Genomic DNA, 14,170 nt, shown 5'->3' on the forward strand with positions numbered 1-14,170 from the left:
TCCATAAGTCCATAAGTCTCAAGTCATTTGGTCCAATTTGAAAAAGAGTATTCTGTTTTAAAGAGTGTCCGGTGACTTATGAACTGCAGTGTTGTCGTTGCTATATTTCAATATAAACTTTTACATCTGAAACCGTACGATGTGTCGGCCGTATGGTTGCACGCAGCACATCAACAGTAATGTACCTTTTTCTCTTACCTTCTATCTTTCAACGTCGCGTTCGCGAGGTTCTCCCTTAAGGTACTTTCCCACGCGTGTAATTTGCAGCACGGAACATACCGGCGCATTTGAAAAGGGTCGCTTTAATGAGGTCACGAAAAGACAAATGTATCGTTAGCATGTGTGTACTCGCAAATATTTGGAGGCAATACGGGATGCACGCTTTTGACCGAAAGCAGTTCATACATCCTCGAGCAGGGTTAAACGACTACGTTGTCCCGCTCCCTCGGGATGTCCTGCGAGACCATGCAGGAAATATTACATTACACAACTTAAAGTAAATTCACTGCTAGGAAATATAATTCATGGTTACATCGCGGGCACAGTAGTACAATGAATTAAATATTAAGTTTCTTTTGAAGACTTTAATTTAAGTATAATATAGGCTAAATTTAATATTATCAATTCACATTTAACATAAACAAAGATAGCCAGTATAAACATAATTAGCTAATATTATGTAGGCGAAATGCAGTTAAGTATAATCAAGTATAATTAGGTATCAAACAGACATACAGAGTCGAAAAAGTAGCTATTTACATAGAAAGTAGACTTACGTATTAATTTTTCTATGAATTAATGAAATTAATTGCAATATTACCATATCTGAATTTAATGCTACTGCAATGTATGATTATCCTCAAGTAACTGTTATAATAAGTTTAGGATACTAGAAATATGTGAGAACCCAAAGATATTAGGTCAGGTCGGGTTGGGTCGATTATGGGGTACTCGAAATTTTTGGGTCAGGTCGATTATCTGGTAGCTGAAATTTTTGAGTCGGGGTGGGTCGTTTATCGGGTACCCGAAATTTTCGGGTCGATTGTCTGGTATCCGAAATTTGTAGATCGGGTGAGATTATGGAGTACCCGAAATTTTCAGGTTCTCACACACCTGCGGTAGCTGCATCGATATAGATAAGATCTATAAAAAATTAGTAACATAAGCATAGGTATATTTTTTGTACTTATAATTATACAGGGTGTCTCATTTTAATCTTTACACGCGATCTTCTCGAAAAATATTCATTTTTCGAAAAAAATGTTTAAACGAAACATACTCTGTTCGAAGGGGGGCATGCAATGGTGGACACTGTTTGTTTCTACATGGAGGCGCCTCCGAGATTTGAAGGTGACCTTTGTTTTTTTTAATGGAATGGGGTACTTTTTTATGCATCAAACCTCCATGTAGAAACAGTGTCCACCATTGCATGTCCCCCTTCGAACAGAGTATCTTTCGTTTAAACACTTTTTTCGAAAAATGAATATTTTTATACATAGAAATCCTGTATATACAGAAATGTTAATGAATGATTATAATGTCATGGAACAGAGGCCCAATAATTTTGCTATTGTGGGTGTGTCATTGGGAAGCTGTAAAAGTGAGTTAGATATATTTTTTTTTTCAAGTAGAAAAGTCAACAGTTGACTTCAAATAACTAAGGTATATAGTAATTCACTGTAAGCACAATGGGCTTATCGTGATTTAGTTCCACGAAGTTCAAGAAAACCCACAAAAGCCGGATTGTTCTTTAGATCAGTATAACCATGGGATTTGTTTTTCTACCTAAAGCTGCAGAGCAGAAAATTACGAATTTAATGACCTGTTATTAATGCTGATGCGATCACTGCGTAGTTGAATACGGTGACTTACAACTGGTAAGATACGGAATCGACGCTAGATTCGTGACGGTTTTATCCCTAATGACTCGAATGTGATTGTGGGTAACATATACTGTCGTTGCATGCACCTGCATAACTTCCCATTAGCTAACGGAAGTACATAGAAAATTACATTTTCGTTTACAGCACTACATATATGTAATGACATGGTGTAACGTCAGAGAACTGTAAACAGAAGTAGAAGAAAGAGAATAGAGAAAATCGTCAGATGAATATCTTTACCATCATTTAGCCGTGTTACATTATCGCTCAAAAGAATATTTAGAATTTTTAATGAAATTTAGATTTTATGTAGATAATGAAGCTTGAGTAATTATGTTTACTGTTTGATAATCACAAAAGTAGATGTTCGTTGGAATTTAGCATCATATATTTTTTAATTGATTTTTTACTTTATAATATAATAATTTTATTTATTTTCGTTAACCCTCGGACAGCGGACCATGGAGAGAGCCTCAATTTTAATTTAATTTTGTATTTCATATTATACTAATTTTCTACATTTTACGCTGTTTCTTTGTAAATTATTATTTCAATATATGGATGAAACTTTTTTATTTAAAAATCAAGCTTCTAGATTCCGCAGTTCAAGGGTTAAATAGCACATTTATCAATATCCATGTATCTGTTTCGACTTTTAATCCTAAAAACACCAAAGAGGTGGCTCGTCAACCATCCAGTTGAAAAGATATTGGAAATATATTATTTTTTTCATCTAAAAGATTTCCAAAAAATTATTTATTTGCACTTACGCCTTCAAGATTACTACTGAAAAAATCATTTTAGTTCAACAAAGATATCTATAAAAAAATGTATGAGACTTGGCCTTTTTAAGATCGTGTTTGATACGTCTTGTTGGAAAAAAGATAATTTTGAAAGGCAAAGCAGATAAATAACTATATGTATAAAGTTTCTTTTAAAAGCTATTAGAAATAATTATTTTAACAATTCATAAATTATTACAAATTTATTTATAACATGTTAATGTCATAAATGTTAATGTGCACGTGTTAATATGCACATGTTAATGTGTCTACACTTCAAAGTGCATAATTCTGCAATGTGCATTGTTATGTAAATTTATACTGTGACTTGGTGCAAAAAGTACCTACTACTGTTAGTATTTATAAAATTAATACATTAATGCTTACAGATACGTTAATAAATTCTTGTTCAAATAATTTTTGGCACAAAAGTTCCTGCTGTTTAAAATTTTATTTCTAGTAGAAAATGAGAGAATTAAAGCTTATACTGTTTGTGTTAGCCTATACTATTTTTTGACACAAAACATGAGCTTATTAAATAAGTTTATTTTATTAAAAAGTTTGACATTAACATGTACAAATGCCATTACAGCCATTTCTAGATGGAATTATAAATTGTCGTGTTTTATATAGAATATACAATTGTTTATAAATTCAAAACTAAATTTAATTAATCTTCGCAAAAATATGACATTGGCAATTCTTATACCAAGCCACATTTGTTTATTCCATTGTTTCATGAGTGCAGTTACTTTTTTTTACATCCTACTTTCAACTATAACTAACTACTCCTCCACTAAACTAACCTTGTTACATAGAAATCGTATTATAAGGGAACAGACGTCACTTCGTCGTTCGCGTTGCAGTCTACCTTTTGCAACGACATTAGCTAGGAAATGGAAAAACAAACTGAATTGTGAAATCAGGTTCACTTGTAGCGTCGTTGGCTTAAAAAAGAAAAGAATTCTTCAAATTTCACCGTCAAACGGCGAATGCCGGGTCAATTGTAACCCAGGTTTACAAGAATGTTTCGACTAAAATTATGCATTCAAATTTTTCCACAATAATCTCTGATTTATTGAAAAAGGAATAGTTTAAAATCGAAAGAATAAAAATGGGAAAACTTTAAAAGTAAATTTAAGTTCCTGCATGTCTCAACGGACCGCCGTCGAAAGGGTAAAAGAAATTCAATGTTACATTACCATTAGAATTCTTTTTTCATCTGATAGAATTCGTTACAACAATACTTACAATACCTCCTTTGAGAATTTTCTAAATTTGAGTAATCAAAATTTTTAATTCTTTAGTTTAATCATTGAATAGCGGAGCCTGGGTCAATCAAGACCCAAACTTAAAAAACATTAATCTAATTTTTAAACAAAAGGGTTTCATATTTTGGAAGAATAATTTTTAAAGGAACATTGTAGAATTTAGGAAATAAAAATAATATGAAATGCTAAATTAAATTCAATTAAAATTGGGGCTCTTCGTGGGTTATCAATTTAAACTAGATTTAAAAATTAATTTTAAATAAATAATAATTAATTAAATTGAAATTATAATAGTGAAATATAATAATTTTATAAAAATTAAGGTTTAAGAGTAAAACTAGGATTAGATACCCTGTTATATTAATTTAAGATAAATTTAGCAATTTAATATAAACCATTAATATTATAGGATCTGGAAAATTATAAGATATCAAATATAACTTTTCATGCCTTTGGGATGAGAGTTATTTATATACTCCTTTATACTCAGCTTTTAAACAATGAAAAAATATTTTTCATAAATCTAATACATAAACATTTATAAGCAAAGAGAAAGAAATATTTTCCATATAACAAATGCTCAAAATAAATTTATGGAAACATTGCATTTTTAAGACCATTGCAATGTTGATCTTCCATAAGGAGTGACTGTATTTCGTGCAGGGAATATCCTGACTTTTTGATCGTAAAGGGTGAAATGGTGTCAGAGTTTACATGTTTTGACACGAGCCATTTGGTATGCGCCATCCTAATATTATGAAAGGGCAAATGCAAACGATAGAGGAACAGGACGAGGGGCAGCAATCGAAGACGAAGCAATTTCCTCGCATTGTCTTTACCTCTGTGTTGCGCAGGTAGGAGGGTAAACGATTGGCAAGGGTTATCCTGTCTCGCCGGCTAAACAGAATTCAAATATCGAAAGATTGGCCGGGGCGAACGTTGTTTCGGCATTTTTACAAAAATGTTGGATCCTCGGGGAGAGCGAATTGCGGGGTAATATCGACATTTTCGAAGGTCTTCTGCATACAGGACCTTTCAAAATTCAATTCCGCGACTTCGGCTGCTCTCCTCGGCGCCGAGATAACCGGCTGCCTTCGGGAATTAAATTTCCATCTGCCTCGATCGCTGCAAGGGTTTTGATAGAATATTTTACGTGCTTGTGTGCGCGCACGTGCCACTCGTACCTGTAAATCCACCCACGTATATGCATGTATTCAATCGCTTCGAATATTATTACTCGGTGGTCGACCGTTCATGGGCAATAACTGTGCTTTCGGATACGCTATTCAGATCTGTATAATAACGCGTGCACTCTCTAGACACCGTAACTTCCTTTAATTTACTCTAAACGTTTACTCACTTACCTGGATGGTTAAACACTGACTAATCGAATTCGCTGGGGATTAAAGCCGATCACTGTTTTAAATTAATAAATGCTACTGATTAACCCCTTCCCTTATAGTTCAACTTACAATTCAAATGGGTTTTCGGTCAGTAATTGAATTTTGTATTTAATTCTATTTATAATTTGCTCAGTTGAAGCTCGTTGGATATTATGTATTCATTTTCTTTGTTTATTTTCAAATTGAAGCAATAAATAGTTATATCTAACTGACACAACTATCGAAAAAATCATAGGCGAAAGGGTTAACTCTCGCACGACGGATCATGGAGAGAGCTCCAACTTTAATTTAATTTTGTATATTAGATTATTTTCATTTCCTAAATTTTACACTATTCCTTCGAAAATTATTCTTCTAATACAAAGGCTAGTGAAATTCTTTCGTTTAAAAGTTATACATTTAACAATAAGGTAATAAATTTGGGTAACAAATTTGGGTTCGAAGGTTAAAAGTATAGAACAATTTCTAGATAGTAATTACTAGACTATAGATATTTAAGTCACACAAAAAATATGTAAACCGTATGGCACAACTGTGAAAATGAAATAAATTATTCAGTATCTGTAAAATATGCAAAATGGACGAATTAAAATAATACTTTTGGTCACCTGAAGGGATGAAATAATTTATAAAAACGTATATTTCCATAAAGATTCGCAGTTTAATAATGAAAATAATTTCATTCTTTAATTTTCTAGTATATTTTAACATGTAAGTAACTTCTCTTTTACCATCAAAGTCGAATATTTTGTTGTTTTCTTAAAAATTAACCTGCACGTGCATAAAGCATCAATGTGATCGCTTATCAATAGAGGGAACAGAATAGGTAACCGATATATGTGCACTTTGTAATGCATCAAGGTGGGCAACATGTGGCACGGTGAGACAGTACGCAAAGATGAGAGAACCTGAACACTGAATGCTATTCTGATCACACGTACATGTCATACAGCCAGTTGAATAAATATCAATTTGATATCACTTGGATATTGTGTCATCCGGGTGTTCGACTGCACCATTGGCGTCGTAATGTATATAAATGTCTGAAAGAGGTTCTTACACCTGCTTAGCTGTTCGTTCACCTTTTCAATTTTCTGTAATCGCATCTATATAGGTATTGTTCTTATTTCTTTCACCGTGTCTCTATTTTTCTCGATATTTTTTATTCCTCGTTTCTTTTTCTTTTCTTTTTTTTGCGAGTACCCGCATATAGGAATAAAATTGTGATGTTAGAAAAGTAAAGATGTTAAAAATATCGTATAAGAGATTAGAGGATTAAAAAGAAAACAGTTTTCCAATAGGATCGTATGCGGAAGAATTTTTTAATCCCCTGACGGCGGACCATGGAGAGAGCCAATTTTAATTTAATTCCGTATTTCACATTTTTATTTTCTGAATTTTACACTGTACCTTTAAAAATTACTTTTATAATATGTCAAACCCATTCGTTTATAAATTGTACATTTAACTTTAGGTGAATATCTTTTTGTAAGTTGACGTCTCGATTAACTCAGACTCCATTTTTTAAAAGTTAATTATTTATGACGTTTCTATTCTTCCTTCTTCAATCTTGTATTTGTATCTTAATATTTGTATAACGCTATAACCAACGTTATATAATTTGTTTTAATCGCATTATATTTTTATTACATCTAATATCATCAATTTTACAATTTGGTATCTTTGGTTTTAGCGCCAAAATCATTAATTAAAAAACTTTCTATAATTTTATAAGAATGTGTGGGAGTACGTTTTTTCATTGGATTTGTGGCGACAAGGTGCGAAGAGGGGATACTACGATCTAATCTCGAAGAAGAGGCGCGAAATACAATCACTGTTATTCATTAATATATTAATTACTATTTGCAATCTCACACTAGTCGTGGTTATTTTTATTATAGCAGTAGAACGTGTTTAATTGCAAACTATTATTTAAAGCTAAGTAATATCTGTAGGTATGATATTATCAGTAAAATGTTCGATGGAATATTTTATTGATTTTAATTCAAACTCGCTACCACAATGATTGACGAGTGACTTGAGTTCCTTTCAAAACGATTCACTCCACTTTCTTAGCGGGCTTCGTATACGTATTTTTAAAGAAACTGTAAAACAGAACGAAATTCATAACATAATTCAGTATTAATACAGCCGACGGTGTCTTAAGTCCATTACAGTGTGGCATAAATGGTTGTAGTAAGTATACTGTCATAACGATGAATTGCACCTGCGACAAAGAATGAACATGTAAATAAATTAAACCTCACAAATATATGTGGTAAGGTTCAAAAGTTTCTGGTATCTTGAAATAATAAATTAATATCATGCGTCTGACTGTACGTTGATATTTCTACTGTGACATTGAAGTCAAAAATCTTTCGAACCTTACTTTAACTAGTTTATTAGTACTCGCCATTTGTAAGATGGTTATCAATGGTTTGATTGGTTTAAGTATCCTTTGCCATTTTGCTCCAAACGAAGTGAATAAATAATACGTGTACATGATCACATGTTCGGCACAGTTCACTAGCATAGGGAACGATATTTCTGCGACTGGGGTGTATCTCGTTATAATCCAACATACTAACACTGTCGATACGTGATGGTACAGGTGTAAGAACGAAACTTGCCTGTCCTTTTTTCTCAGTACATACACTCCCGTTTCGAGGAGGTCGACGATTTTGGTTAGTAACCCCAACCATAGTGTATGAACCACCTGAAAAATTGTTCAAACTCCAACTTTTAAATCTTCCTGGACTCAGCGTGTTAACAATTGAACGGGAATTTTGAATTTCAAATACCTTCATACTCTTCGGGTTATTAGAGTAATCTGCTGGTTCGCAAAATACTGTCATTTCCGTGAACCAACCCGCACTGATAAATTGTTGTATTATGATTGCATTGCTGATGATTAGAAAGATGTTGTAACACATTCTAAAGATTTTAAGATCGTACGGTGTTCTGTCCTTCATATACTTTGGCCCCCATTTTAGGACAAAGTAGAAATAAAAACAGAGGATAACGGGAATGATAATCGGGGATTCCAGAAGCGGTAATTGGCTAGCTCTGGGATCTGAAATTATAATAATGATCGTCTTCATTAAATGTTCTCGGTGATAAAAAATTCGGTCATATTGCAGTTTCCCGGGTAATTGATCTCGACTATTTTATCGGATAAATCAAGGTCGGAGAAGACGATAGGAAGTGTCCCGAGGTCGATATCACGTGGCGTTATAAAGTTATGGCCATTTTAAAAAATCACGATTTTTCAAAAATTTTCTGATAATTTCGAATCCAAAAAATAACCTAACCTAACCTTAACTAAACTAAGCTACCCTACCTATGCCCACCCTCCTACTAAGCTAATTCAAAGGCTAGCTATTCTAGCTGATAAGTTGGGTTGGGTTAGGTTATTTTTTGGCTTCGAAATTATCGGAAAATTTTTGAAAAATTGTGATTTTTTAAAATGGCCATAACTTTGTAACGCCACGTGATATCGACCTCGGGACACTTCCTATCGTCTTCTCCGACCTTGATTTATCCGATAAAATAGTCGAGATCAATTACCCGAGAAACTGCAATCCAACCAAAAATTCGTCATTTTACGGAGAGAACTACTCACCGGCCTTTTGATACCAGTAATAATCAAACGTTTCCGCCCAATCCATCTTCGACGACTTTTCTTTTCGTTCTATCAGAACAAAAAACCAGGTACAACTGATTCTAACAGGATTTTCATAGAGCGTTTGACGCTTCAAAAATACGGACACCTGTTCAACTATAAAATTGACATATCGGTCCTATATGTTACGATTGAAGCTTAGGTACGCGTCGTCTGCCGCTTTCAGGTACAAACGAATCGTATTTATATAGAAGAACGATACATTAAAAATTCGTGTTAGATCAGTATCATTGTGTACGTTGAGTTACGTTGATTCACGGCGTGTGACTCTAACACTTATTTACGCCGTCAGTCGATTGGCTGCAGTCATCGAATTAGTGTCACACGCCGCGACAGAATCAACGCAACTCAGTCGGTGTACGACCTCAGGTATGATACCACTGGTTTCATTATTTTGTACTAACAAGGAAGAGTTTTTAGGTGTCCACCTCCGATTGTTTTGATTTTTGGATATATTTTAAAGGAATGAAAAATAAGGTATAGGTGTGTTTTTATTTTGGTCCGTTTTCATATTTAGGGGGTGAAATGACACCCTAAAGTTTCGGCTACAATAGGCTATCTCGAAAATTATCACAGATAGAAGAAAACTTTTTAAGGAAAAGTTTTATGGTTTTTTAAGAACATATAACAGCTGGTCATAAATTTTGGAAAAAATAATTTGTTCATAACATTATTTTGAAAATAATCACAATTTACATAATAACAAAAAAGAACATACATTTTTTTCTGCGTGATATTATGCATATGCATACGCCGGGTCACGGTCATGCCAGATATGGATGTAGAAAAATTATCCATTACGATATCTGCCATTTACCATGTATACTTTGTATCAGTCAAATTATTCATAGTTTATAATATTAATGAAGGTTAATTTAGTACTTATGTAATATGCGATACAGATGGTAAGAAATACATTAAATGTAAATTAGTAACATGATTAGTGCAATTATATTTCAAGTATATGTGGTATTTTATAATCTTAATTTTTTATAAGATGCATGCAGTTTACAAAATGATTCACTTAATATTCATATTTGTCGCAGAAATGATATTCATGAAAAATATATTTTAAACAAAATGTTTTCTTACACCAAGAGCATCTAACTATCTGTTGTTCATCACAGAGTGCAGATTTCATTTGTGTGTTCCGTTCGAAAGCAAAATCTACAGGATTCACAAAATCTCCTGATTTTTTTTCTGTGTACCCACTTTTGTACCAAGTATACTGGAATAGATTTTTATATCTTGGTGAAGACAGTTGATTGTGTACAAGTGATTGTAACTTAATTACATTATTTCTTAAATGAAGATTAACATCGTAATCATGTAATAGCACATCATCGGAGGGACGCCTAGCATAATTCTTTTACACCCTAAATCCATAAACATATAGAGGTTGGATTCGTCCAGTGTACCTTTTGGTATCGTCTTAATTATGATTTCTTTACCTGTTAATTTCGCATTATGTACATCTTGTTCACAATGTCCACTCCAATCAATTAATGCTTGGATCACGTTGAACGCTCGGATATAACTAAAGAATTAACCAATTGTCGAGGTATAAGTAGCAAAGTTTCGCAAAATATAACACATGATTTGATAAACTGCTATTGTTAAGCGTACAAAAATATCACGTGACTCGTGCATGAATGGCAGAACTTCCCAAGTGCAAGGTGCATGAACGATGGTGTGAAGAACTATATATACATATGATTAATTCACTGATTCCATTTCATGACGTTAATATCGATTTTGAGTCATATGAGATAACTCCTTGGTCATCTGATATATAGATTGTAGGGTGATAAAAACAAGAGAAAGAAATAAATAAAAAGCCGTTCATATATTATGTTCTTTGCGAGAGAAAATCGTTGCAAAAAAGATAGTGACCGCGACCCCGGCGTATGTGCGCGACGCATTATGTAATAATAAAATATGCAAAATATAAAAGGCAAACACAGTATACCTGGTGTTTCGCGAGAAACAGAACACCTAATTATCTCCGTTCGGTTTAAAGATAGAAGAAAATGTTAGAGAAATAGTTGTACTGTTTAAGGAGACAAATATGGGGATATGAACAAAATTTCCGATAGTTATCGTTTTCAAGGTCTTTTGATGGTCATCGATGATTTTTAGATTGCACCATATATTTTTAACATTATATACAACGATATGGTAAACTATGACCTTCAAATGATCCTGAACTGAAGAATAGGTTCTATTCCGTCTGATCAACGATTCCAAGTCGCTGTATAGGACGTAATGGACACATACTATTGTAGTCGAAACTTTAGGGGGTCGTTTCACCCCCTAAATATGAAAACGGGCCAAAATAAAAAAACACCCATACCTTATTTTTCGGTCCTTTAAAACATATCCAAAAATCAAAACAATCGGAGGCGGATACCTAAAAACCCTTCGTTAGCCCTTTTTTGTAATTTGCCTCTTTTTTTTATTGATACATTATAAACATCAACATTTCTCTTTTTCCAAATTACCATTATTTTGTTATATAAAATGATTTAAATTTCCACTTAATTATTTTTAGTCATTTTAACGTGAAATTGTTATCTATTGTTACCTTTAGAAGTTCCGATTGAGCTTAATAATTCGATCATCGATATGTATTATCGATGATTTTGGTTGAGCGGTTTCCACTGTAACGTTTCCCGAAGATTTCTCGATAATTTCCGATGATATACCGAATGAATTTCCAAGCGGTGTATGTATCTGTCTGTTGCTTATATTATTGTATTTATATTTATAGTCGCTTATAAATCAATTATTAAACGGACTAGTTTGACGTTTCTTATCTGCAGTAAATTTCCAATAAACAGTCAGTCAATTTTCATTAAATCTTTCCCCCAGTTTTTATACTGTTATCCTCAAATGATTTAAATTTCAATTTCAATTTATTTACGGGAGATAGCATCCTTCGATACAGTACAATACAAAAGAAAATGGAGATATACAAATACATAAAATATCCGTTATCTTAAACGATAAAATTAATTAACATGCGAAGTGTAGCGGTGACATTCTGTCTGCTACAGTTTTCGCTTGGTTTTTAAAGGACAGTAGATAAACGAACGAATTAGCCTGCTTATAGATACAATCGATAATTATTTCCAGTGCAGAATAACGAAAATTTCCTAAGTGTCCTAAGTGGAATATTAAAATTCATAAGTTCGAGAATATCAGGGAATATCGGGAACATTAAGTCAGATAAGATTCTACGTTTTCGAGAGTGCATATCTCCAGATTTGATAAAAGTGCATCATACCGTGCAGAAATGAGAAGATGATTAGCGGGATGGCTCAGAGATAAAGGGAGCACTTCGCACGCTCCGTCCTGTCCCCACGTTTAACCCTTTTACCGCCAAGAAATTTCTGTGTTTTTAGTACCCATATATTTGTCTTAAATCAATTAGGGAAAAATGACTCCTAAATTTGCCCCCACTAGTTGCTACTCCCAACAGAGAAATCTGCCGACCGCAAAGGGTTAAAGCTCGTCGTGACGTCGTACCATCTCACTCTATCGCGAAGTCTCATTTTCCTTCTCTGTCAGGCGACGCGATTAATAGGTGACCGCATCGGCCAATAACGCGCGACCATTTGGATTGCGTGTGGGAGGGGTGTGTCTTACCAGATACAACCAATTATAGCCGCATTCCTTCCACTCGCCATCTTCTCATCTCTGCGCAGTAATTATGGCAAGTTTTAGGAATAGAAAATTTTGTAGGAAACAAATCGTAAGAATTTATGTTGAATTTTCTCTATAGAATAAGAGTGAATCTTATGGTAAGGATTTATTATTTTCGTTTATATGAACGTATTACGTTTGTACCATTTGGATGGTTAGACTCCCCGAATGACAAGTTTACCTAATCTCATATGTAAATTAGGTAGAGCAAAGGCATGAACACACTGTCAGTTAATCACTTGGCATAAACACGCCTTATCAATTCGACGGTTCAAGCGAGTACTGATGTGTAAATAGATTTTGGTAACTCGCCTTCGAGATTGCTTAATGACATTACATTTGAATGGTCTTTACTGACATTGCTTTGACAAAGATCTGAAACCCAGATCGTCATCTATGTATATGCCAACTCATTAACACATTCTAGGCATTCAATCAATGAGTTTTCATTTATACTCGTGCACAAAGCTTTGAATGGGTAATTAAGATCATTATGTCTTGTATATGTATACATAGAATATTGTACCGAAATTAAAATTTACCTTAGAACAGAGCCCGGCAAGATTTGCACTTTTCAGCCGATTTTCAGCTGGCTCCGCCTACCGCTATTCCCCTTGCCGCGACGTTCATCGCACAGCCAACGAACCGTTTGAGGCTCAGGAGCGTATCACTCGTGAACGTATGCTGGCAACCACTTAAAGAAAAACGCATCGACAATAGTACCTCGCGGGTGGGGTGGAAAGCTATTGCCGGCATATGTTCACGAGTGATACGCTCCTGAGCCTCAAACGGTTCGTAGGCTGTGCGATGAACGTCGCGGCAAGGGGAATAGCGGTAGGCGGAGCCAGCTGAAAATCGGCTGAAAAGTGCAAATCTTGCCGGGCTCTGCCTTAGAAGATAATAAACGTTTTAAAAATTAGATTTGTGTCACAACTAATGACGTTTTAATTAGGGTACACAAAGTTGCTGACTGTTTTTTGTGTATTGCAATATTATCCGACGAGAAAAGTTCAAAAATCAATTTGAAATTGCTAATCAATTTTTGAAAATTTTTACCGAAGGGAAGGGTTAATTTATAAATAAGCATAATCGACAAAAGAGTTTTGCAACTTTGTCTTTTTTCATAATTTTAGGAATTTTTACCATTTTTATTTGTAATTGATATTAGCAAATTTTCTATGTTCCATATAGTAAAATATGACGTTAAATATTAATTACAATATATAAATTCTAGCAATTTAGGAATAAACTGTTTTAACGTTTGATACAGCCAAGAATCGAGTTAGAAAAAGTAGAAGAGTGAGACAAACGAAAAATGCGATATGACGGTCATATTTCTTTCGCAAATATTACGCGTTTGCGAATGAGGATAAAAAACCGTAGCAACGAGCGAGATAGAAACATCATAGGCCTTTTGGCGTCTTTCCAATTTCGATAATCTCAT

General features: G+C 33.9%; 2 protein-coding genes across 2 annotated transcripts in view; one reads left to right on the forward strand and one right to left on the reverse strand.

The window, feature by feature from the left end:
• LOC114879405 (protein rhomboid) overlaps window positions 1–14,170 on the forward strand; it is a 500,898-nt gene that overhangs the window by 417,505 nt on the left and 69,223 nt on the right. The gene's annotated exons all lie outside the window — the stretch shown is intronic.
• LOC114879406 (elongation of very long chain fatty acids protein 1-like) lies at window positions 7,175–9,193 on the reverse strand. Its single transcript, XM_029194298.1, has 4 exons — window positions 8,962–9,193; window positions 8,141–8,412; window positions 7,753–8,055; window positions 7,175–7,566 (listed from the first exon to the last, which is right to left on the reverse strand). Exons 1-4 carry the CDS (start codon window positions 9,005–9,007, stop codon window positions 7,399–7,401), a joined length of 789 nt encoding a protein of 262 aa, XP_029050131.1. The 5' UTR covers window positions 9,008–9,193; the 3' UTR covers window positions 7,175–7,398.

The sequence above is a fragment of the Osmia bicornis genome, chromosome 8, assembly GCF_907164935.1.
Source record: "Osmia bicornis bicornis chromosome 8, iOsmBic2.1, whole genome shotgun sequence".
Taxonomy (NCBI): domain Eukaryota; kingdom Metazoa; phylum Arthropoda; class Insecta; order Hymenoptera; family Megachilidae; genus Osmia; species Osmia bicornis.